Below are 26,543 nucleotides of genomic sequence, written 5' to 3'. Positions count from 1 at the left end.
GTTGTGGCTAATAGAGTATATATATGTCTTGTGTTTATTTACTGTTGTAGTCATTCCCAGCTGAATATCAGGTCACCCCCGGCTCTTACAGCATCTTCCCTATCTGAATAGCTTCAACTCCCCACTAGTCCTTCACTTGCACTTTACTCATCCACAAATCTTTCATCCTCGCTCAAATTAATGGGGAAATTGTCGCTTTCTCGGTCCGAATCTCTCTCACTTCATGCGGCCATCATTGTAAACAATAGGGAACTTTGCGTATATGTTCAACTGACTACGTCACGCTACTTCCGGTAGGGGCAAGCCTTTTTTTTATCAGATACCAAAAGTTGCAATCTTTATCGTCGTTGTTCTATACTAAATCCTTTCAGCAAAAATATGGCAATATCGCGAAATGATCAAGTATGACACATAGAATAGATCTGCTATCCCCGTTTAAATAAAAAAAATTCATTTCAGTAGGCCTTTAACAATTCATTACAGTGTTTCCCATAAACTGCCAAGATACCTGTGGCGGTGGGGGCGTGGCTATGGGCGTGGTCACCATGACATCATCGAGTAATTTGCATAATTTACTACAATGATATGATTTTCTCTACAAAGTAGAGATGTCCGATAATATCGGCCGGCCGATATTATCGGCCGATAAATGCTTTAAAATGTAATATCGGAAATTATCGGTATCGTTTTTTTTATTATCGGTATCATTTTTTTTTTTTGTTGTTGTTTTTTTTTGTTTTTTTTTTATGAAATCCACATAAAAAACACAAGATACACTTACAATTAGTGCACCAACCCAAAAAACCTCCCTCCCCCATTTACACTCATTCACACAAAAGGGTTGTTTCCTTCTGTTCTTAATATTGTGGTTCCTACATTATATATCAATATATATCAATACAGTCTGCAAGGGATACAGTCCGTAAGCACACATGATTGTGCGTGCTGCTGGTCCACTAATAGTACTAACCTTTAACAGCTAATTTTACTCATTTTCATTCATTACTAGTTTCTATGTAACTGATTTTATATTGTTTTACTTTCTTTTTTATTCAAGAAAATGTTTTAAATTTATTTATCTTATTTTATTTTATCAATTTTTTTAAAAAAAGGACCTTATCTTCACCATACCTGGTTGTCCAAATTAGGCATAATAATGTGTTAATTCCACAACTGTATATATCAATATCGGTATCGGTTGATATCGGTATCGGTAATTAAAGAGTTGGACAATATCGGAATATTGGATATCGGCAAAAAGCCATTATCGGACATCCCTACTAAAAAGGCTAAAAAAATGTATACTTACTAATTAATAATAACAGTTTTGTTTTAAACGTCCGTCCATCCATCCATTTTACAATATAATTACAACACTTTATGTACATATTTATATACAGATTTGAACAATAAGTTATTCACTGAAATATATTTATTAATTGTGGTTCTTACAAAAAATATATCTTATAAAATATAAAAGCTAAAATGTCTCTTAAAGCTCTGCCCCTTTAATTAGTGCATACTAAATAATTTAACTTGAGCCTACTACTACAACCATATTATTTACCAGCAACATAAAGTGAAACAGAGGCAGAGGTGTCCTGCCACAGTCAGTAACAAATAAACAGAAAACAGTAGTGGTCAAATACAAATAAGGCAACAAGAGAAGTATCCTACACTTCTCTTTTGTAAAGTAAATGTGAACAGCCTATATGGGCATCTACATCAACTATATGATTTGCCTGAGAAGCTGGACAGGACAAAAATAATAATAATAATAATAAAATGAATTTAAAAAATAAATCTATTTGCGGCGGACGTAATTCTTTCGTGGCGGGCCGCCACAAATAAATGAATGTGTGGGAAACACTGCATTATTGTTTAATATGATCATTGCTAGTGTGTAGATGTTGTTTTTCAAACAATCATACGCATTCATTTGTGTATTTTTCTCCAGAATGCAGTGAGTCAACACAACATGAACTACTGGAAGGCAGGACAATACATCGGTGTTGGTCCAGGTAGCCGGTGAACTATTTTGAAGCTGTGGTTTTGAAGGCAATACTAACTATTGCGTACGACACAGGAGCACATGGCCGCTTTGTCCCTCTCGCTGAGGGAGGTGTGCAGCGTGAGGCCCGCACACAGACCTTGGAGCCTGACCAATGGATCCGCGAGGTCCGGCAGATGGGACACGGGACAAGAAGGAGGATTCTTCTGGGACGCCTTGAACTGTGAGCTCTTTGCACGTACACGGAGAAGTGTTGGTGTCAACACCATGCATCAGTCAGTGACAAATACAATGTGTGCTCTGCCTGTCCAACATGCTGTCCATGAGAAAGTCTCGGTGGTAACAGCTCTGTGTCGTGTTCTTGTTCCTGGTCTGTTTCTCTACCTGTTGTCTTGTTTGGCAGACTGGAGGAGGCCTTGGTGATGGGATTGAGAACGACAGAGGGCATCACTCACAAGGTGACACATTACAATCATCATGTAGTATACATGACTGGACTCTCACTATTATGTTAGATTCACTATGGACTGGACTCTCACAATATTATGTTAGATCCACTATGGACTGGACTCTCACACTATTATGTTAGATCCACTATGGACTGGACTCTCACACTATTATGTTAGATCCACTATGGACTGGACTCTCACTATTATGTTAGATCCACTATGGACTGGACTCTCACAATATTATGTTAGATCCACTATGGACTGGACTCTCACACTATTATGTAAGATCCACTATGGACTGGACTCTCACTATTATGTTAGATCCACTATGGACTGGACTCTCACACTATTATGTTAGATCCACTATGGACTGGACTCTCACACTATTATGTTAGATCCACTATGGACTGGACTCTCACTATTATGTTAGATCCACTATGGACTGGACTCTCACTATTATGTTAGATCCACTATGGACTGGACTCTCACAATATTATGTTAAATCCACTATGGACTGGACTCTCACACTATTATGTTAGATCCACTATGGACTGGACTCTCACTATTATGTTAGATCCACTATGGACTGGACTCTCACTATTATGTTAGATCCACTATGGACTGGACTCTCACTATTATGTTAGATCCACTATGGACTGGACTCTCACAATATTATGTTAAATCCACTATGGACTGGACTCTCACACTATTATGTTAGATCCACTATGGACTGGACTCTCACTATTATGTTAGATCCACTATGGACTGGACTCTCACTATTATGTTAGATCCACTATGGACTGGACTCTCACAATATTATGTTAGATCCACTATGGACTGGACACTCACACTATTATGTTAGATCCACTATGGACTGGACTCTCACTATTATGTTAGATCCACTATGGACTGGACTCTCACTATTATGTTAGATCCACTATGGACTGGACTCTCACACTATTATGTTAGATCCACTATGGACTGGACTCTCACACTATTATGTTAAATCCACTATGGACTGGACTCTCACTATTATGTTAGATCCACTATGGACTGGACTCTCACACTATTATGTTAGATCCACTATGGACTGGACTCTCTCACTATTATGTTAGATCCACTATGGACTGGACTCTCACTATTATGTTAGATCCACTATGGGCTGGACTCTCACTATTATGCTAGATCCACTATGGACTGGACTCTCACACTATTATGTTAGATCCACTATGGACTGGACTCTCACACTATTATGTTAGATCCACTATGGACTGGACTCTCACTATTATGTTAGATCCACTATGGACTGGACTCTCACTATTATGTTAGATCCACTATGGACTGGACTCTCACAATATTATGTTAGATCCACTATGGACTGGACACTCACACTATTATGTTAGATCCACTATGGACTGGACTCTCACACTATTATGTTAGATCCACTATGGACTGGACTCTCACTATTATGTTAGATCCACTATGGACTGGACTCTCACTATTATGTTAGATCCACTATGGACTGGACTCTCACACTATTATGTTAGATCCACTATGGACTGGACTCTCACTATTATGTTAGATCCACTATGGACTGGACTCTCACACTATTATGTTAGATCCACTATGGACTGGACTCTCACACTATTATGTTAGATCCACTATGGACTGGACTCTCGCACTATTATGTTAGATCCACTATGGACTGGACTCTCACACTATGATGTTAGATCCACTATGGACTGGACTCTCACACTATTATGTTAGATCCACTATGGACTGGACTCTCACTATTATGTTAGATCCATTATGGACTGGACTCTCACACTATTATGTTAGATCCACTATGGACTGGACTCTCTCACTATTATGTTAGATCCACTATGGACTGGACTCTCACTATTATGTTAGATCCACTATGGACTGGACTCTCACTATTATGTTAGATCCACTATGGACTAGACTCACTATTATGTTAGATCCACTATGGACTGGACTCTCACACTATTATGTTATATTCACTATGGACTGGACTCTCACACTATTATGTTAGATCCACTATGGACTGGACTCTCACACTATTATGTTAGATCCACTATGGACTGGACTCTCAATATTATGTTAGATCCACTATGGACTGGACTCTCACTATTATGTTAGATCCACTATGGACTGGACTCTCACAATATTATGTTAGATCCACTATGGACTGGACACTCACACTATTATGTTAGATCCACTATGGACTGGACTCTCACACTATTATGTTAGATCCACTATGGACTGGACTCTCACACTATTATGTTAGATCCACTATGGACTGGACTCTCACTATTATGTTAGATCCACTATGGACTGGACTCTCACTATTATGTTAGATCCACTATGGACTGGACTCTCACAATATTATGTTAGATCCACTATGGACTGGACACTCACACTATTATGTTAGATCCACTATGGACTGGACTCTCACACTATTATGTTAGATCCACTATGGACTGGACTCTCACTATTATGTTAGATCCACTATGGACTGGACTCTCACTATTATGTTAGATCCACTATGGACTGGACTCTCACACTATTATGTTAGATCCACTATGGACTGGACTCTCGCACTATTATGTTAGATCCACTATGGACTGGACTCTCACACTATGATGTTAGATCCACTATGGACTGGACTCTCACACTATTATGTTAGATCCACTATGGACTGGACTCTCACTATTATGTTAGATCCATTATGGACTGGACTCTCACACTATTATGTTAGATCCACTATGGACTGGACTCTCTCACTATTATGTTAGATCCACTATGGACTGGACTCTCACTATTATGTTAGATCCACTATGGACTGGACTCTCACTATTATGTTAGATCCACTATGGACTAGACTCACTATTATGTTAGATCCACTATGGACTGGACTCTCACACTATTATGTTAGATTCACTATGGACTGGACTCTCACACTATTATGTTAGATCCACTATGGACTGGACTCTCACACTATTATGTTAGATCCACTATGGACTGGACTCTCAATATTATGTTAGATCCACTATGGACTGGACTCTCACTATTATGTTAGATCCACTATGGACTGGACTCTCACTATTATGTTAGATCCACTATGGACTGGACTCTCACAATATTATGTTAGATCCACTATGGACTGGACACTCACACTATTATGTTAGATCCACTATGGACTGGACTCTCACACTATTATGTTAGATCCACTATGGACTGGACTCTCACTATTATGTTAGATCCACTATGGACTGGACTCTCACACTATTATGTTAGATCCACTATGGACTGGACTCTCACACTATTATGTTAGATCCACTATGGACTGGACTCTCGCACTATTATGTTAGATCCACTATGGACTGGACTCTCACACTATGATGTTAGATCCACTATGGACTGGACTCTCACACTATTATGTTAGATCCACTATGGACTGGACTCTCACTATTATGTTAGATCCATTATGGACTGGACTCTCACACTATTATGTTAGATCCACTATGGACTGGACTCTCTCACTATTATGTTAGATCCACTATGGACTGGACTCTCACACTATTATGTTAGATCCACTATGGACTGGACTCTCAATATTATGTTAGATCCACTATGGACTGGACTCTCACACTATTATGTTAGATTCACTATGGACTGGACTCTCACACTATTATGTTAGATCCACTATGGACTGGACTCTCAATATTATGTTAGATCCACTATGGACTGGACTCTCACACTATTATGTTAGATCCACTATGGACTGGACTATCACTATTATGTTAGATCCATTATGGACTGGACTCTCACACTATTATGTTAGATCCACTATGGACTGGACTCTCTCACTATTATGTTAGATCCACTATGGACTGGACTCTCACTATTATGTTAGATCCACTATGGACTGGACTCTCACTATTATGTTAGATCCACTATGGACTAGACTCACTATTATGTTAGATCCACTATGGACTGGACTCTCACACTATTATGTTAGATTCACTATGGACTGGACTCTCACACTATTATGTTAGATCCACTATGGACTGGACTCTCACACTATTATGTTAGATCCACTATGGACTGGACTCTCAATATTATGTTAGATCCACTATGGACTGGACTCTCACTATTATGTTAGATCCACTATGGACTGGACTCTCACTATTATGTTAGATCCACTATGGACTGGACTCTCACACTATTATGTTAGATCCACTATGAACTGGACTCTCACTATTATGTTAGATCCACTATGGACTGGACTCTCACTATTATGTTAGATCCACTATGGACTGGACTCTCACACTATTATGTTAGATCCACTATGGACTAGACTCACTATTATGTTAGATCCACTATGGACTGGACTCTCACACTATTATGTTAGATCCACTATGGACTGGACTCTCACACTATTATGTTAGATCCACTATGGACTGGACTCTCAATATTATGTTAGATCCACTATGGACTGGACTCTCACTATTATGTTAGATCCACTATGGACTGGACTCTCACTATTATGTTAGATCCACTATGGACTGGACTCTCACACTATTATGTTAGATCCACTATGAACTGGACTCTCACTATTATGTTACATCCACTATGGACTGGACTCTCACTATTATGTTAGATCCACTATGGACTGGACTCTCACACTATTATGTTAGATCGACTATGGACTAGACTCACTATTATGTTAGATCCACTATGGACTGGACTCTCACACTATTATGTTAGATCCACTATGGACTGGACTCTCACACTATTATGTTAGATCCCCTATGGACTGGACTCTCAATATTATGTTAGATCCACTATGGACTGGACTCTCACTATTATGTTAGATCCACTATGGACTGGACTCTCACTATTATGTTAGATCCACTATGGACTGGACTCTCACACTATTATGTTAGATCCACTATGAACTGGACTCTCACTATTATGTTAGATCCACTATGGACTGGACTCTCACTATTATGTTAGATCCACTATGGACTGGACTCTCACACTATTATGTTAGATCCACTATGGACTAGACTCACTATTATGTTAGATCCACTATGGACTGGACTCTCACACTATTATGTTAGATTCACTATGGACTGGACTCTCACACTATTATGTTAGATCCACTATGGACTGGACTCTCAATATTATGTTAGATCCACTATGGACTGGACTCTCACTATTATGTTAGATCCACTATGGACTGGACTCTCACTATTATGTTAGATCCACTATGGACTGGACTCTCACACTATTATGTTAGATCCACTATGAACTGGACTCTCACTATTATGTTAGATCCACTATGGACTGGACTCTCACACTATTATGTTAGATCCACTATGGACTAGACTCACTATTATGTTAGATCCACTATGGACTGGACTCTCACACTATTATGTTAGATTCACTATGGACTGGACTCTCACACTATTATGTTAGATCCACTATGGACTGGACTCTCAATATTATGTTAGATCCACTATGGACTGGACTCTCACTATTATGTTAGATCCACTATGGACTGGACTCTCACAATATTATGTTAGATCCACTATGGACTGGACTCTCACACTATTATGTTAGATCCACTATGGACTGGACTCTCACTATTATGTTAGATCCACTATGGACTGGACTCTCACACTATTATGTTAGATCCACTATGGACTGGACTCTCGCACTATTATGTTAGATCCACTATGGACTGGACTCTCACACTATGATGTTAGATCCACTATGGACTGGACTCTCACACTATTATGTTAGATCCACTATGGACTGGACTCTCACTATTATGTTAGATCCATTATGGACTGGACTCTCACACTATTATGTTAGATCCACTATGGACTGGACTCTCTCACTATTATGTTAGATCCACTATGGACTGGACTCTCACTATTATGTTAGATCCACTATGGACTGGACTCTCACTATTATGTTAGATCCACTATGGACTAGACTCACTATTATGTTAGATCCACTATGGACTGGACTCTCACACTATTATGTTAGATTCACTATGGACTGGACTCTCACACTATTATGTTAGATCCACTATGGACTGGACTCTCACTATTATGTTAGATCCATTATGGACTGGACTCTCACACTATTATGTTAGATCCACTATGGACTGGACTCTCTCACTATTATGTTAGATCCACTATGGACTGGACTCTCACTATTATGTTGGATCCACTATGGACTGGACTCTCACTATTATGTTAGATCCACTATGGACTAGACTCACTATTATGTTAGATCCACTATGGACTGGACTCTCACACTATTATGTTAGATTCACTATGGACTGGACTCTCACACTATTATGTTAGATCCACTATGGACTGGACTCTCACACTATTATGTTAGATCCACTATGGACTGGACTCTCAATATTATGTTAGATCCACTATGGACTGGACTCTCACTATTATGTTAGATCCACTATGGACTGGACTCTCACTATTATGTTAGATCCACTATGGACTGGACTCTCACACTATTATGTTAGATCCACTATGGACTGGACTCTCACTATTATGTTAGATCCACTATGGACTGGACTCTCACACTATTATGTTAGATCCACTATGAACTGGACTCTCACTATTATGTTAGATCCACTATGGACTGGACTCTCACACTATTATGTTAGATCCACTATGGACTAGACTCACTATTATGTTAGATCCACTATGGACTGGACTCTCACACTATTATGTTAGATTCACTATGGACTGGACTCTCACACTATTATGTTAGATCCACTATGGACTGGACTCTCAATATTATGTTAGATCCACTATGGACTGGACTCTCACTATTATGTTAGATCCACTATGGACTGGACTCTCACAATATTATGTTAGATCCACTATGGACTGGACTCTCACACTATTATGTTAGATCCACTATGGACTGGACTCTCACTATTATGTTAGATCCACTATGGACTGGACTCTCACACTATTATGTTAGATCCACTATGGACTGGACTCTCGCACTATTATGTTAGATCCACTATGGACTGGACTCTCACACTATGATGTTAGATCCACTATGGACTGGACTCTCACACTATTATGTTAGATCCACTATGGACTGGACTCTCACTATTATGTTAGATCCATTATGGACTGGACTCTCACACTATTATGTTAGATCCACTATGGACTGGACTCTCTCACTATTATGTTAGATCCACTATGGACTGGACTCTCACTATTATGTTAGATCCACTATGGACTGGACTCTCACTATTATGTTAGATCCACTATGGACTAGACTCACTATTATGTTAGATCCACTATGGACTGGACTCTCACACTATTATGTTAGATTCACTATGGACTGGACTCTCACACTATTATGTTAGATCCACTATGGACTGGACTCTCACTATTATGTTAGATCCATTATGGACTGGACTCTCACACTATTATGTTAGATCCACTATGGACTGGACTCTCTCACTATTATGTTAGATCCACTATGGACTGGACTCTCACTATTATGTTGGATCCACTATGGACTGGACTCTCACTATTATGTTAGATCCACTATGGACTAGACTCACTATTATGTTAGATCCACTATGGACTGGACTCTCACACTATTATGTTAGATTCACTATGGACTGGACTCTCACACTATTATGTTAGATCCACTATGGACTGGACTCTCACACTATTATGTTAGATCCACTATGGACTGGACTCTCAATATTATGTTAGATCCACTATGGACTGGACTCTCACTATTATGTTAGATCCACTATGGACTGGACTCTCACTATTATGTTAGATCCACTATGGACTGGACTCTCACACTATTATGTTAGATCCACTATGAACTGGACTCTCACTATTATGTTAGATCCACTATGGACTGGACTCTCACTATTATGTTAGATCCACTATGGACTGGACTCTCACACTATTATGTTAGATCCACTATGGACTAGACTCACTATTATGTTAGATCCACTATGGACTGGACTCTCACACTATTATGTTAGATTCACTATGGACTGGACTCTCACACTATTATGTTAGATCCACTATGGACTGGACTCTCAATATTATGTTAGATCCACTATGGACTGGACTCTCACACTATTATGTTAGATTCACTATGGACTGGACTCTCACACTATTATGTTAGATCCACTATGGACTGGACTCTCACTATTATGTTAGATCCATTATGGACTGGACTCTCACACTATTATGTTAGATCCACTATGGACTGGACTCTCTCACTATTATGTTAGATCCACTATGGACTGGACTCTCACTATTATGTTAGATCCACTATGGACTGGACTCTCACTATTATGTTAGATCCACTATGGACTAGACTCACTATTATGTTAGATCCACTATGGACTGGACTCTCACACTATTATGTTAGATTCACTATGGACTGGACTCTCACACTATTATGTTAGATCCACTATGGACTGGACTCTCACACTATTATGTTAGATCCACTATGGACTGGACTCTCAATATTATGTTAGATCCACTATGGACTGGACTCTCACTATTATGTTAGATCCACTATGGACTGGACTCTCACTATTATGTTAGATCCACTATGGACTGGACTCTCACACTATTATGTTAGATCCACTATGAACTGGACTCTCACTATTATGTTAGATCCACTATGGACTGGACTCTCACTATTATGTTAGATCCACTATGGACTGGACTCTCACACTATTATGTTAGATCCACTATGGACTAGACTCACTATTATGTTAGATCCACTATGGACTGGACTCTCACACTATTATGTTAGATCCACTATGGACTGGACTCTCACACTATTATGTTAGATCCACTATGGACTGGACTCTCAATATTATGTTAGATCCACTATGGACTGGACTCTCACTATTATGTTAGATCCACTATGGACTGGACTCTCACTATTATGTTAGATCCACTATGGACTGGACTCTCACACTATTATGTTAGATCCACTATGAACTGGACTCTCACTATTATGTTACATCCACTATGGACTGGACTCTCACTATTATGTTAGATCCACTATGGACTGGACTCTCACACTATTATGTTAGATCGACTATGGACTAGACTCACTATTGTGTTAGATCCACTATGGACTGGACTCTCACACTATTATGTTAGATCCACTATGGACTGGACTCTCACACTATTATGTTAGATCCACTATGGACTGGACTCTCAATATTATGTTAGATCCACTATGGACTGGACTCTCACTATTATGTTAGATCCACTATGGACTGGACTCTCACTATTATGTTAGATCCACTATGGACTGGACTCTCACACTATTATGTTAGATCCACTATGAACTGGACTCTCACTATTATGTTAGATCCACTATGGACTGGACTCTCACTATTATGTTAGATCCACTATGGACTGGACTCTCACACTATTATGTTAGATCCACTATGGACTAGACTCACTATTATGTTAGATCCACTATGGACTGGACTCTCACACTATTATGTTAGATTCACTATGGACTGGACTCTCACACTATTATGTTAGATCCACTATGGACTGGACTCTCAATATTATGTTAGATCCACTATGGACTGGACTCTCACTATTATGTTAGATCCACTATGGACTGGACTCTCACTATTATGTTAGATCCACTATGGACTGGACTCTCACACTATTATGTTAGATCCACTATGAACTGGACTCTCACTATTATGTTAGATCCACTATGGACTGGACTCTCACACTATTATGTTAGATCCACTATGGACTAGACTCACTATTATGTTAGATCCACTATGGACTGGACTCTCACACTATTATGTTAGATTCACTATGGACTGGACTCTCACACTATTATGTTAGATCCACTATGGACTGGACTCTCAATATTATGTTAGATCCACTATGGACTGGACTCTCACTATTATGTTAGATCCACTATGGACTGGACTCTCACAATATTATGTTAGATCCACTATGGACTGGACTCTCACTATTATGTTAGATCCACTATGGACTGGACTCTCACTATTATGTTAGATCCACTATGGACTGGACTCTCACACTATTATGTTAGATCCACTATGGACTGGACTCTCAATATTATGTTAGATCCACTATGGACTGGACTCTCACTATTATGTTAGATCCACTATGGACTGGACTCTCACAATATTATGTTAGATCCACTATGGACTGGACTCTCACTATTATGTTAGATCCACTATGGACTGGACTCTCACTATTATGTTAGATCCACTATGGACTGGACTCTCACTATTATGTTCGATCCAAAGTCATGATTATTTTTTCCATGCTTGAAATAAGAAATGATGACTTTAAAAAAGTAGTTTTCTACTTGTGAGTGTTGATGACACAACAGTTGATATTCTAGTTTCAAGCATGTTTTACTCAATATAGCTCATCAAATCTCAGCAACAAGCTGTAATATCTTACTGAGATCATTTAGGAGCAAAACACTTAAAACAAGTAAAACACTCTAACATAAAATCTGCTTAGTGAGAAGAATGATCTTATTAGACAGAAAATAAGCAACAATCACCCTTATTTGAGATATTTCATCTTACTTAGATATCAGTTTTTGCAGTGCTCCATGCCTCTATGATTTTAATATAGACAAACTTCACTTCCTGTAGGTGTAATGATGTAATTACTGCAATAATACTCCACGTGGAGGATATACCAACACTTCTAATTGGCTGTTTTGGGGGCGGGGGAGAAGGACTGGCAGCTGTTCAGTCCACAGCTGGCCCTTGGTGACATCTTCGGCTCATCCGCTGACGTCCAAGATTTCTTCCACGGATGCTCTCTGATCCTCGACGACAAGTGAAACACTCAGGAAGCCAATGTTCTCTCACACCAGTGCCTGAATCTGCTCTTCTTATGTGTCATTTCTTCTCCCTTGTAGAGGCTTGCGCTGCTCATGGGCTGGTCTGGCCTTACTGGACAGCCTGCTGCCCACCCTGCTCCTGGAACTGGAGAGGAAAGTCCCCCCTTCCCCAAAAGAGTCCTGTAAGTCATGACGGCAGCGCTGACAAACATTTCCATGAATAATCCTTATCTGGATTAAAGCCAGGTAGCTTCTATCTCGAAAAAGTAGTCATTTTCTGCCGTACAAACCAGGCCAAAACCAACTTGTCATCTGTCACCAACATGCATACCACTAAGCCACTGGTGCGTTTATGGCCACACAAAAAGGGCGGACAACTCAAACACCACACAAAGTTACACTATGACTCCTCAGTCATACGTGTGCTTATTCTACTGTCATTTATTATTAATGTTACCGTAATTTCCGGACTATAAGCCGCACCTGACTATAAGCCGCACCAGCTAAATTTAGGGGAAAATACAGATTGCTCCATATATAAGCCGCACCCGACTATAAGCCGCAGGGTTTTGATGTGTAATTAGCGTAGTATATAGGGGTTCCTGCTACCACGGAGGGGATTGTCGGGACAGAGATGACTGTTTGGGAACGCAAAGCGTCCCATTTATTAACTATAAATCTTTCAATCATTCAATCAAACTTTCACATCTTTGACATGGCGAACAGCATTTGTGCAGAGTACAAATAATACAACGCTGCAAAGTAATACAAAGTGCTCGCCCGTACGTTATCAAAATAACCAGCCTACCGGTATATGAAAAGTCAGTCTTTAATCATTGTGTCATCGTCTTCCTCCTGCGTACTAAAACCACCCAAATCCTCTTCGTCGGTGTCGGAGAAGAACAGGCCGTAAATAAGCCGCACCCTTGTATAAGCCGCAGGGACCAGAACGAGGGGAAAAAGTAGCGGCTTATAGTCCGGAAATTACGGTAATTTATTGATATTAATCATGGAATGCTGTTACTAGAGAAAGTTACAGGAATGCACACTTCATCCTATGCTTACATTTCATTGTGCAACATGAGGATGTTTAAGGGAAACTAAATGTGATCTCTGAAAGGGGTGCAAATGATTTCCAAAGCAGTGCTTTTGGTATAAAGTTAAGTTAGGTTGAATGAAAGTATTATTATTATTATTAATTATTATTATTATTATTATTATTTATCTTACGGTGTATTTCAAAAATAATATTGAGCAAAATTTAATTGAAATATTGTCGATGTGGCCCTCCAGCAGTGCTCGGGTTGCTTATGCGACCCCCGGTAAAAATTAATTGCCCACCCCTGATCTATCGCATGCCTGCGTTTCACCAATCAAATGCAGTCACTGGTGACGTTTGACTCCGTTTCACCAATCAAACAGAGCCAGGCGGTCACATGACTAACTGCACATAAAGTTTCAGCGGCAAACAACAACAATGGCTGAGACAACAACGAACGCAAACACCCCCGGCCTCACATAAAATCGATGTTCACGCTTCAGACAACCAAAAAAACAGTTATGTAATGCGTTGTCATATGTGTCTCCCCAAACAAGTGGACATTTCAGCTTACATGAACTCAACATCAAATTTGAGGAAGCACATCACGGTAAGTAACGTTAGTAGATATTTTGGCTGATGTTAGCTTCCCTGCTATGAATTACTGTCAAATGTACATCGTGTGGGGACATTTATTAACGCACTGCAGCCTCATAGACACACACACACACACACACACACACACACACACACACACACACACACACACACACACACACACACACACACACACACACTCACGCATGCATACAAACACCAGTCAGAAGTGCACAGTGTGTTCCCAGGTGCAGCCCACACCTATCAGTTTATGGTTTGCGTAAAGGCTAACTTGTTATTTTCCTTTGTAATCTCTGCCTACTGAGCCTATGGTGCTGTTAAGTTATTGTGGCTCAATTTGCCTTCATTTCTTTAATTTTTTATGTATTATTATTTAATATATATTATTGTTTTAGTTGCTTAAGGGATATTCCTGGCTCTGAATTTGCTCATTGCTATTTTTATGTTTTTGTGCATTATTTGTTGCCGTCATCATTAAACGAACAGGTTACTCATCAGTTACTCAGTACTTGAGTAGTTTTTTCACAACATACTTTTTACTTATACTCAAGTACTGTAATTTCCGGACTATAAGCCGCACCAGCTAAATTTAGGGGAAAATACAGATTGCTCCATATATAAGCCGCTCCCGACTATAAGCCGCAGGGTTTTGATGTGTAATTAGCGTAGTATATAGGGGTTCCTGCTACCACGGAGGGGATTGTCGGGACAGAGATGACTGTTTGGGAACGCAAAGCGTCCCATTCATCAACAATAAATCTTTCAATCAAACTTTCACATCTTTGACACGGCGAACAGCATTCGTGCAGAGTACAAATAATACAACGGTGCAAAGTAATACAAAGTGCTCGCCTGTACGTTATCAAAATAACCAGCCTACCGGTATATGAAAAGTCAGTCTTTAATCATTGTGTCATCGTCTTCCTCCTGCGTACTAAAACCACCGAAATCCTCTTCGTCGGTGTCGGAGAAGAACAGGCCGTATATAAGCCGCACCCTTGTATAAGCCGCAGGGACCAGAACGAGGGGGAAAAGTAGCGGCTTATAGTCCGGAAATTACGGTAAATATTTGGGTGACTACTCCTTACTTTTACTTGAGTAATACAACTCTAAAGTAACAGTACTTTTACTTGAGTACAATTTCTGGCTACTCTACCCACCTCTGGTAACTAATTATATTACCTTAGTAACTAATTAGATGACCATAGTAACTAGTTAGATGACCATAGTAACTAATTAGATGACCATAGTGACTAATTAGATGACCATAGTGACTAATTAGATGACCATAGTAACTAATTAGATGACCATAGCAACTAGTTAGATGACCATAGTGACTAATTAGATGACCATAGTGACTAATTAGATGACCATAGTAACTAATTAGATGACCATAGTAACTAATTAGATGACCATATGACCTGATCTAGCTTCTTCTCCTGTCATGCATCCTGGTCATCATGAGTTGTCAGCCGTGATGTACCAAATGAAGTGACCTAAGCTGACTAACACTAACACACCTCCTCCATGCTACTAATCCACGCATGAGTGGGTGCTACCATCTTTCTGACAATGAGAAGACACGCTTAAGGTCTCAGTGTGAGTCACCATCCCACACTCGAGGTATATTTTGCACCACTTGCTGGAAACAGCTGAGTGCTCTCCAGCTGCATCTTTTTCTGGAACGTGCGTCAGCAAAGAAGACATTTGGACAACGGTTGTGAAGTTGTACAGTTTTATAGAAAAAGGAATGCACTGGTCCAGCCAGCTAGTACAGAGTATAACTCCTTACATAATACAACATTGCAGCATACTACTACAATCGGTTTCTCTGGAGAGGCGCTGGCGATTCATTGAATCTGACACCTCTCGGGTTTGTCGGCCTTGCCGCTTGATCCGAGCACCAGTCGCAGGTCGCTGCCGAAGCTGGGCCGGCGCACCAGGGGGTCCACGGCGGCGCAGGGCGTGCGACCGCGCCCGCGGCCCCGCCGGCCCTCGCACAAGGAGCGGTAGGCCACCATGGAGATCAGCTGATGCTTGGACGGCTCGGTCTCGCCCGGCAGGCCGCCCATGGCCGCCAGCTCCCTGAACGCCGCCTCCAGCCCGGTGCCGTGCTTGGACGAGGTCTCCACAAAGGCCACGTCGCGAGCCAGGGCCTTGGTGACCTCCGACCTGCTGACCGCTCTTTGAGCGTGGAGGTCGGATTTATTGCCGCAGACCAGCGCCGGCAACCTGGCCGGGCGTTTGAACTTGAGCAGCTTGGTCTGGGCGGCTCGGATCTCGCCGAGGAGCTCGCAGACTTCGGTCAAGGACTTTCTGTCGTCCAGACTGAAGACCAGCAGGAAGACGTCACCTGAGGAGAGGAACACATTCCACCAGGATGGTTACGCAACTTCTACATGGATTGAACTGAAAGCATCACAGCAAATCCATAGCAAACCTTGCAAATACGCCCCCTTGTGGCAGTGACGACTAACTCTAGTGCACGGGTGTCAAACTCAAGGTCCGGGGGCCAGATTGGCTCGCCACTTCAAAGCGTGGAAATAATATGTGTAAATAAAGTACTTTATCTTTTCTTAATAAATGTATCGAGATGGTCTCCTGCTGGCCCCACTATGGACTGGACTCTCACACTATTATGTTAGATCCACTATGGACTGGACTCTCACACTATTATGTTAGATCCACTATGGACTGGACTCTCACTATTATGTTAGATCCACTATGGACTGGACTCTCACTATTATGTTAGATCCACTATGGACTGGACTCTCACACTATTATGTTAGATCCACTATGGACTGGACTCTCACTATTATGTTAGATCCACTATGGACTGGACTCTCACTATTATGTTGGATCCACAATGGACTGGACTATCACACTATTATGTTAGATCCACTATGGACTGGACTCTCACTATTATGTTAGATCCACTATGGACTGGACTCTCACTATTATGTTAGATCCACTATGGACTGGACTCTCACACTATTATGTTAGATCCACTATGGACTGGACTCTCACTATTATGTTAGATCCACTATGGACTGGACTCTCACTATTATGTTAGATCCACAATGGACTGGACTCTCACACTATTATGTTAGATCCACAATGGACTGGACTCTCACACTATTATGTTAGATCCACTATGGACTGGACTCTCACACTATTATGTTAGATCCACTATGGACTGGACTCTCACTATTATGTTAGATCTACTATGGACTGGACTCTCACACTATTAGGTTAGATCCACTATGGACTGGACTCTCACTATTATGTTAGAGCCACTATGGACTGGACTCTCACTATTATGTTAGATCTACTATGGACTGGACTCTCAGACTATTAGGTTAGATCCACTATGGACTGGACTCTCACTATTATGTTAGAGCCACTATGGACTGGACTCTCTCACTATTATGTTAGATCCACTATGGACAGGACTCTCACTATTATGTTAGATCCACTATGGACTGGACTCTCACTATTATGTTAGATCCACTATGGACTGGACTCTCGCTATTATGTTAGATCCACTATGGACTGGACTCTCGCTATTATGTTAGATCCACTATGGACTGGACTCTCGCTATTATGTTAGATCCACTATGGACAAAAGGACAACTTGCAATCTTGGATTGCAGTCGTCTTGCATCAGTGTTTGTGTCCAGAACATCGAGTACCGTGACGCAGACAAAGCAGATCCGGCTCAAAGGACCAAGAAGATGTCAGGTTCAAACACTGATGACATCTATTAAACAGACAAGAAGCAAGGAATCATGCAGAGACAAGAGTTCAATTTGGCTCAATGAGGAGAGACGTTTGGGGCTGCACACTCAGTTACAATCTGCCACCACTGCTCTAAGGCACAGCCCACGTGCTCCTCTATTTATTTGGGAGGTCCCTGGTTACATCACTGAGGCTGCTTCTGTAGGAAGGGGGGTAATTTCAGCAGCCCCAGTTGGACACAATATATGATTATTCAGAAATGCAAATGTGCTGACACTCGTGATATCGCCCTGTCTCTGCTTTGTCTGCGTCACGGTACTCGATGTTCGGGACGCAAACACTGATACGAGACGACTCGCAATCCAAGATTGCAAGTTGTCCCTTTGCACAGATAGAAAAGTACAACTTCAGCACAATTGATAATAACTATAGCAACGGCCTTTAAGCATAAGAGTTGTGTGATAACTCACACATAATTATTCTAACAGTGGCGCGGTTGGGAGAGTGGCCGTGCCAGCAACCTGAGGATTCCTGGTTCGATCCCCACTTTCTACCAACCTCGTCACGTCCGTTGTGTCCTTGAGCAAGACACGTCACCCTTGCTCCTGATCGTGGTTAGGGCCTTGCATGGCAGCTCCCGCCCTCAATGTGTGAATGTGTGTGTGAATGGGTGAATGTGGAAATAAGCGCTTTGAGTATAACCCATTTACCATTACTTATGTTTAAAAAAAGCAAGTAATCCAACAAACTGTTCATGTAAACATTTTACAGTAAAATCCACTTTCAATATAGACTGATAATACACTATAAAACACAACAACCGTAGATTTTAAAGTATTTTTTAATTTATTTTATTTGCTGTAAAAACAAAAATGCAAATATTATGGTAAAATGGCAGTTTTATACAGTACAATCTAAAGATTTGGTTTTGTACAGCGTACATAAAAAAAGATAATAATCAAATGCATAGACAATTATAAATGTTTTATATATACACATTTATAGTCATACTGTATATTATTTACTGTCAAAGGTGGCCCTCTGAGAGTAACCATAACTGCGATGTGGCCCTCAATGAAAACCAGTTTGACACGCCTGCTTTAGTGCTACAATCTTCCAATGTTAATTATGATTATTGACTTTCATGTCGCACTATTAATACACATTTTAATTCATCAATTAACAAACAAGCTAAGCTGGAAATTTAAGTAACTGACGAATGATACAAGGTTCTTTAAAAAGCACAATACATGGACAAATAATATAACATCTTGTTTTAATACATTAAAATTAATAATAAACTGTATACTTTATAATACCATTTTAAATTGGGTTTAAATTTAGCATAACCATGTGACTAGTCATTTTACCATGAATTGATTAACGTGGACCCCGACTTAAACAAGTTGGAAAAACTTATTGGGGTGTTACCATTTAGTGGTCAATTGTACGGAATATGTACTGTACTGTGCAATCTACTAATACAAGTCTCAATCAATCAATCAATCAACAAGTCACACAAGACAAAATACATCCCTCAAAAATTTAAGCTGATTTACATAACCAACTAAAATATTTATAAATGTAATAATGAATGCAGCTGAGATAGGCTCCAGCACCCCCCGCCACCCCAAAAGGGACAAGCGGTAGAAAATGGATGGATAATGATAATGACTCATACACCATGCATTCTACTAATAGTCAAATATTTTTTTTTACAGGTATAAACAATTTATTCATCTAAATGTCATAATGATGTCAATAATACTTCCACCTCCAACATATACAGTCTAAAACAGGGGTCACCAACGCGGTGCCCGCGGGCACCAGGTAGCCCGTAAGGACCAGATGAGTAGCCCGCGGGCCTGTTCTAAAAATAGCTCAAATAGCAGCACTTACCAGTGAGCTGCCTCTATTTTTTAAATTGTATTTATTTACTAGCAAGCTGGTCTCGCTTTGCTCGACATTTTTAATTCTAAGAGAGACAAAACTCAAATAGAATTTGAAAATCCAAGAAAATATTTTAAAGTCTTGGTCTTCACTTGTTTAAATAAATTCATTAATTATTTTACTTTGCTTCTTATAACTTTCAGAAAGACAATTTTAGAGAAAAAATACAAGCTTAAAAATGATTTTAGGATTTTTAAACACATATACCTTTTTACCTTTTAAATTCCTTCCTCTTCTTTCCTGACAATTTAAATCAATGTTCAAGTACATTTATTTTTTTATTGTAAAGAATAATAAATACATTTTAATTTAATTCTTTATTTTAGCTTCTGTTTTTTCGACGACGAATATTTGTGAAATATTTCTTCAAACTTGTTATGATTAAAATTCAATCTAGAAAATCTGTAGAATCAAATGTAAATCTCATTTCAAAATCTTTTGAATTTCTTTTAAAATTTTTGTTCTGGAAAATCTAGAAGAAATAATGATTTGTCTTTGTTAGAAATATAGCTTGGTCCAATTTGTTATATATTCTAACAAAGTGCAGATTGGATTTTAACATTTTAAAACATGTCATCAAAATTCTAAAATTAATCTTAATCAGGAAAAATTACTAATGATGTTCCATAAATTCTTTTTTTAATTTTTTCAAATAGATTCGAATTAGCTAGTTTTTCTCTTCTTTTTTTCGGTTGAATTTTGAATTTTAAAGAGTCGAAATTGAAGATAAACTATGTTTCAAAATTTAATTGTCATTTTTTTTTCGTGTTTTCTCCTCTTTTAAACCGTTCAATTAAGTGTAAATATCATTAATTATTAATAATAACATAGAGTTAAAGGTAAATTGAGCAAATTGGCTATTTCTGGCAATTTATTGAAGTGTGTATCAAACTGGTAGCCCTTCGCATTAATCACTACCCAAGAAGTAGCTCTTGCTTTCAAAAAGGTTGGTGACCCCTGCTCTAAAATATGACAGCTTTATATCCTGATATAGTAAGATAAACAACATTCTAATTACTATTCTAATAATAATATAAATAATATATGATTTCAAATTTTTTAAGACCGGGCTTTACTGCTCCGCCGCTCCCAGTCTGTGGAACGCTCTCCCTGACCACCTGAGGGCAACGCAGACTGTGGATGCTTTTTAAAAAAGGCTTAAAAGCCCATCCATCCATCCATCTTCTTCCGCTTATCCGAGGTCGGGTCGCGGGGGCAGCAGCCTAAGCAGGGAAGCCCAGACTTCCCTCTCCCCAGCCACTTCGTCTAGCTCTTCCCGGGGGATCCCGAGGCGTTCCCAGGCCAGCCGGGAGACATAGTCTTCCCAACGTGTCCTGGGTCTTCCCCGTGGCCTCCTATTGGTCGGACCTGCCCTAAACACCTCCCTAGGGAGGCGTTTGGGTGGTATCCTGACCAGATGCCCGAACCACCTCATCTGGCTCCTCTCGATGTGGAGGAGCAGTGGCTTTACTTTGAGCTCCTCCCGGATGGCAGAGCTTCTCACCCTATCTCTAAGGGAGAGACCTTCTTTTTAAAAAAGCCTTCTTTTTTTTTTTAGATATGTTCATACTAGTTATAGCTATTTGGCTGTTCTAGTTTTTATTTTTTATTTATTATCTTTTTTAATACACTGTAGCACTTTGAGATTGTTTACTCAATACAAAGTGCTTTTTACAAATAAAATCTATTATTATTATTATTATTAATATCATTTTGCTGCACTACATTGGAGAATAAATGTTCACCTGTCAGGATGGAGAGCCTCCGTTTTGCCGGGAAGTTTCTCTCTATGGAGGCGTCCAGAATGTCCACCTGGTAGGTCTCCCCTCCCACGTGGAACAACTTCCTGTGGAAGTCCTCTGCCGTGGGTTCATATTGCTCCCGGAAGTCTTCCCCCAGGAAACGCCTCACCACGTTGGTCTTGCCCACCCGGGGAGCGCCCAGCACCACTATTCTGTGACGGTTCCTGGGCTTGATCACCTCCGCACACCCGCGGGGGAGCGGGTCGCTGGAGACGCTCTCCAAGGCTCTCCTGTCCGGCTGCGTCCATCGCCCTTTGACCGTCCCCAGGAGACCCACGCCGCTCTTCGACAACACCTTCGGGTGCTGTTGACGCAGGACGGGTGTGAGGGCGGGGCTCTGGTGCCCGGTGAAGGTGTTGAACATTTCGAAGACGCCATCAACGGGAAGGTGGAACTTCTCCTTTGTGTTCATCTTTGTTCAGCGTTGGATGTCAGACATGGGTATGAGACTCTTGCTGGTCTCCCCATGTGTGCGCTGAGCTCAACACATTTTGGTCTTTTATACACCCACACTCCACACGCTGTGTGCGTCATCCAGCGTCCACGCTCCTTTTATAGAAGCACCCCTCTCTCCCGCTTCGATTTTGGACTAATTTGTTCACACCTCATCTTCCCGGGCTCATTATGCATTAATGGAGGGGATGATTGCCCGCATCCTTGTCGTCACGGATACGGGAAGGATGAAACATCATTGTCTGTTTGCCTCAATGCTGTTGTCACAATTGAAGTATTCATCCTGGATGGTTCACCAACATACTAGAAACATCTCTCACTGTGATGCAGTGCAGGTGCACAAATAAGCAAGTCGTGCTGTGCAGTGAGCACGACTCTTACAGAAACACTCCCTCTCTGCTCGATGATTCACCAAATACCATCAGGAGGTTTTCCCCCCATCCTGTCAGCATATGCAACATCAATTATTCACACAAAAAAAGGTCTCGGTGTTTGTTCCTTCGTCGGGAGAAAAGCCTCTCGATGGGAACGGGCTAAAAATTCACTCTAGCCAATGTGTGATGATGACACTGACAGCCACAAGCCACTAATGTCCCTCCACAGTGACATTCACACTGGGTTGAGTTTTTTTGTCTTGCCCCGATGTGGGATCTACATCCTGCCGCTAGGTGACATCATGCGAGGTGACCACAGATGAGGCGCTAGCTGTACAAAGTCGGGACCCGGGGTGGACCACTCATGTGTGCATCAGTTGGTGACGTCTCAGAACTGCTGACCTGTCTCCACTCAAGATGATCTCCTGCTGGCCCCACTATGGACTGGACTCTCACTATTATGTTAGATCCACTATGGACTGGACTCTCAACTATTATGTTAGATCCACTATGGACTGCACTCTCACTATTATGTTAGATCCACTATGGACTGGACTCTCACACTATTATGTTAGATCCACTATGGACTGGACTCTCTCACTATTATGTTAGATCCACTATGGACTGGACTCTCACACTATTATGTTAGATCCACTATGGACTGGACTCTCACACTATTATGTTAGATCCACTATGGACTGGACTCTCACACTATTATGTTAGATCCACTATGGACTGGACTCTCACACTATTATGTTAGATCCACTATGGACTGGACTCTCACACTATTATGTTAGATCCACTATGGACTGGACTCTCACAATATTATGTTAGATCCACTATGGACTGGACTCTCACTATTATGTTAGATCCACTATGGACTGGACTTTCACAATGTTATGTCAGACCCACTCGACATCCATTGCTTTCGGTCTCCCCTAGAGGCGGTCCTCTCCAAGGTTTCTCATAGTCATTCACCGACGTCCCACTGGGGTGAGTTTTTCCTTGCCCGTATGTGGGCTCTGTACCGAGGATGTCGTTGTGGCTTGTACAGCCCTTTGAGACACTTGTGATTTAGGGCTATATAAATAAACATTGATTGATTGATTGACTATTATGTTAGATCCACTATGGACTGGACTCACTATTATGTTAGATCCACTATGGACTGGACTCTCACTATTATGTTAGATCCACTATGGACTGGACTCTCACACTTTTATGTTAGATCCACTATGGACTGGACTCCCACTATTATGTTAGATCCACTATGGACTGGACTCTCACACTATTATGTTAGATCCACTATGGACTGGACTCTCACACTGTTATGTTAGATCCACTATGGACTGGACTCTCACACTATTATGTTAGATCCACTATGGACTGGACTCTCACACTATTATGTTAGATCCACTATGGCCTGGACTCTCACACTATTATGTTAGATCCACTATGGACTGGACTCTCTCACTATTATGTTAGATCCACTATGGACTGGACTCTCACTATTATGTTAGATCCACTATGGACTGGACTCTCACTATTATGTTGGATCCACTATGGACTGGACTCTCACACTATTATGTTAGATCCACTATGGACTGGACTCACACTATTATGTTAGATCCACTATGGACTGGACTCTCACTATTATGTTAGATCCACTATGGACTGGACTCTCACTATTATGTTAGATCCACTATGGACTGGACTCTCACGCTATTATGTTAGATCCACTGTGGACTGGACTCTCACTATTATGTTAGATCCACTATGGACTGGACTCTCACACTATTATGTTAGATCCACTATGGACTGGACTCTCACACTATTATGTTAGATCCACTATGGACTGGACTCTCACACTATTATGTTAGATCCACTATGGACTGGACTCTCACACTATTATGTTAGATCCACTATGGACTGGACTGACTCTCACAATATTATGTTAGATCCACTATGGACTGGACTCCCACAATATTATGTTAGATCCACTATGGACTGGACTCTCACTATTATGTTAGATCCACTATGGACTGGACTCTCACTATTATGTTAGATCCACTATGGACTGGACTCTCACTATTATGTTAGATCCACTATGGACTGGACTCTCACTATTATGTTAGATCCACTATGGACTGGACTCTCACTATTATGTTAGATCCACTATGGACTGGACTCTCACTATTATGTTAGATCCACTATGGACTGGACTCTCACACTATTATGTTAGATCCACTATGGACTGGACTCTCACACTATTATGTTAGATCCACTATGGACTGGACTCTCACACTATTATGTTAGATCCACTATGGACTGGACTCTCACACTATTATGTTAGATCCACTATGGACTGGACTGACTCTCACAATATTATGTTAGATCCACTATGGACTGGACTCCCACAATATTATGTTAGATCCACTATGGACTGGACTCTCACTATTATGTTAGATCCACTATGGACTGGACTCTCACTATTATGTTAGATCCACTATGGACTGGACTCTCACTATTATGTTAGATCCACTATGGACTGGACTCTCACTATTATGTTAGATCCACTATGGACTGGACTCTCACTATTATGTTAGATCCACTATGGACTGGACTCTCACTATTATGTTAGATCCACTATGGACTGGACTCTCACACTAATATGTTAGATCCACTAAGGCGGCCCTGCATCTCGTCAGCGCCACTAGGCAGTAGCGCTCCATGCTGCATCTACTTAGAACATATCTATGGTTATAAAGTTAGCAGTGAGTTTACAGCCTCACTGATTTAACTACACAGCAAATAAAAGTCATGTTACTTAGCCAATAAACGTTAGCTTACATTAAAAAACTTACCCGTCTTTGTGCAACTTCAAATGTCGAACCAAGTTGGAAGTTGTTGCGTCTCCGTCTGTAATCTTCGAACCGCATGTTTTGCACACTGGAATTCGTTTTTAGTTGACCAAGTCGTAGTTTTAATACCCGAACAAAACTATTTTAGGCATCATTTTTCCTCACCGGCGCGTTGTTTGACATTTCTTCTTCGTTGGTTGTCCTGCAATTTGATTGGATGACTGCTGTGGGACGAAAATAACGTAGATGTAATTTGATTGGCTGTTGTACTGACAGGAACAACACGCTGCCAGACGCGTACACAATGAAAGAT

General features: G+C 40.6%; 2 protein-coding genes across 5 annotated transcripts in view; one reads left to right on the top strand and one right to left on the bottom strand.

Moving 5' to 3' along the window:
• Positions 1-26,543, top strand: part of rsad1 (radical S-adenosyl methionine domain containing 1) — an 83,498-nt gene that overhangs the window by 13,076 nt on the left and 43,879 nt on the right. For 3 of the 4 annotated variants that reach the window (XM_062036701.1, XM_062036702.1, XM_062036700.1), the window contains exons 5-9: positions 1,958-2,021; positions 2,087-2,234; positions 2,415-2,469; positions 13,288-13,391; positions 13,474-13,577. In XM_062036701.1, coding sequence (XP_061892685.1) covers positions 1,958-2,021; positions 2,087-2,234; positions 2,415-2,469; positions 13,288-13,391; positions 13,474-13,577 — 475 coding nt within the window. Of the gene's footprint in view, positions 1-1,957; positions 2,022-2,086; positions 2,235-2,414; positions 2,470-13,287; positions 13,392-13,473; positions 13,578-14,991; positions 15,621-26,543 lie in introns of those variants that run through there. The other variant, XM_062036699.1, reaches the window with a different exon arrangement.
• Positions 16,778-23,963, bottom strand: rasd2a (RASD family member 2a). Its single transcript, XM_062036706.1, has 2 exons — positions 22,486-23,963; positions 16,778-17,405 (listed from the first exon to the last, which is right to left on the bottom strand). The coding sequence occupies exons 1-2, from the start codon at positions 22,952-22,954 to the stop codon at positions 16,903-16,905; spliced, it is 972 nt and encodes a 323-aa protein (XP_061892690.1). The 5' UTR covers positions 22,955-23,963; the 3' UTR covers positions 16,778-16,902.

Source organism: Entelurus aequoreus, linkage group LG25 (assembly GCF_033978785.1).
Source record: "Entelurus aequoreus isolate RoL-2023_Sb linkage group LG25, RoL_Eaeq_v1.1, whole genome shotgun sequence".
Classification (NCBI taxonomy): Eukaryota; Metazoa; Chordata; class Actinopteri; order Syngnathiformes; family Syngnathidae; genus Entelurus; species Entelurus aequoreus.
The sequence above is the reverse complement of the archived record's forward strand: the minus strand, read 5'-3'. Positions and strand labels throughout refer to the sequence as shown.

Bases quoted from the DNA above. Each gene is read 5' to 3' on its own strand.
- rasd2a (XM_062036706.1), bottom strand. From the start codon at position 22,954: ATGAACACAAAGGAGAAGTTCCACCTTCCCGTTGATGGCGTCTTCGAA. The intron at 17,406-22,485 runs GTGAACATTTAT...TCCTCTCCTCAG, and splicing joins GAGGCTCTCCATCCTGACAG to GTGACGTCTTCCTGCTGGTC.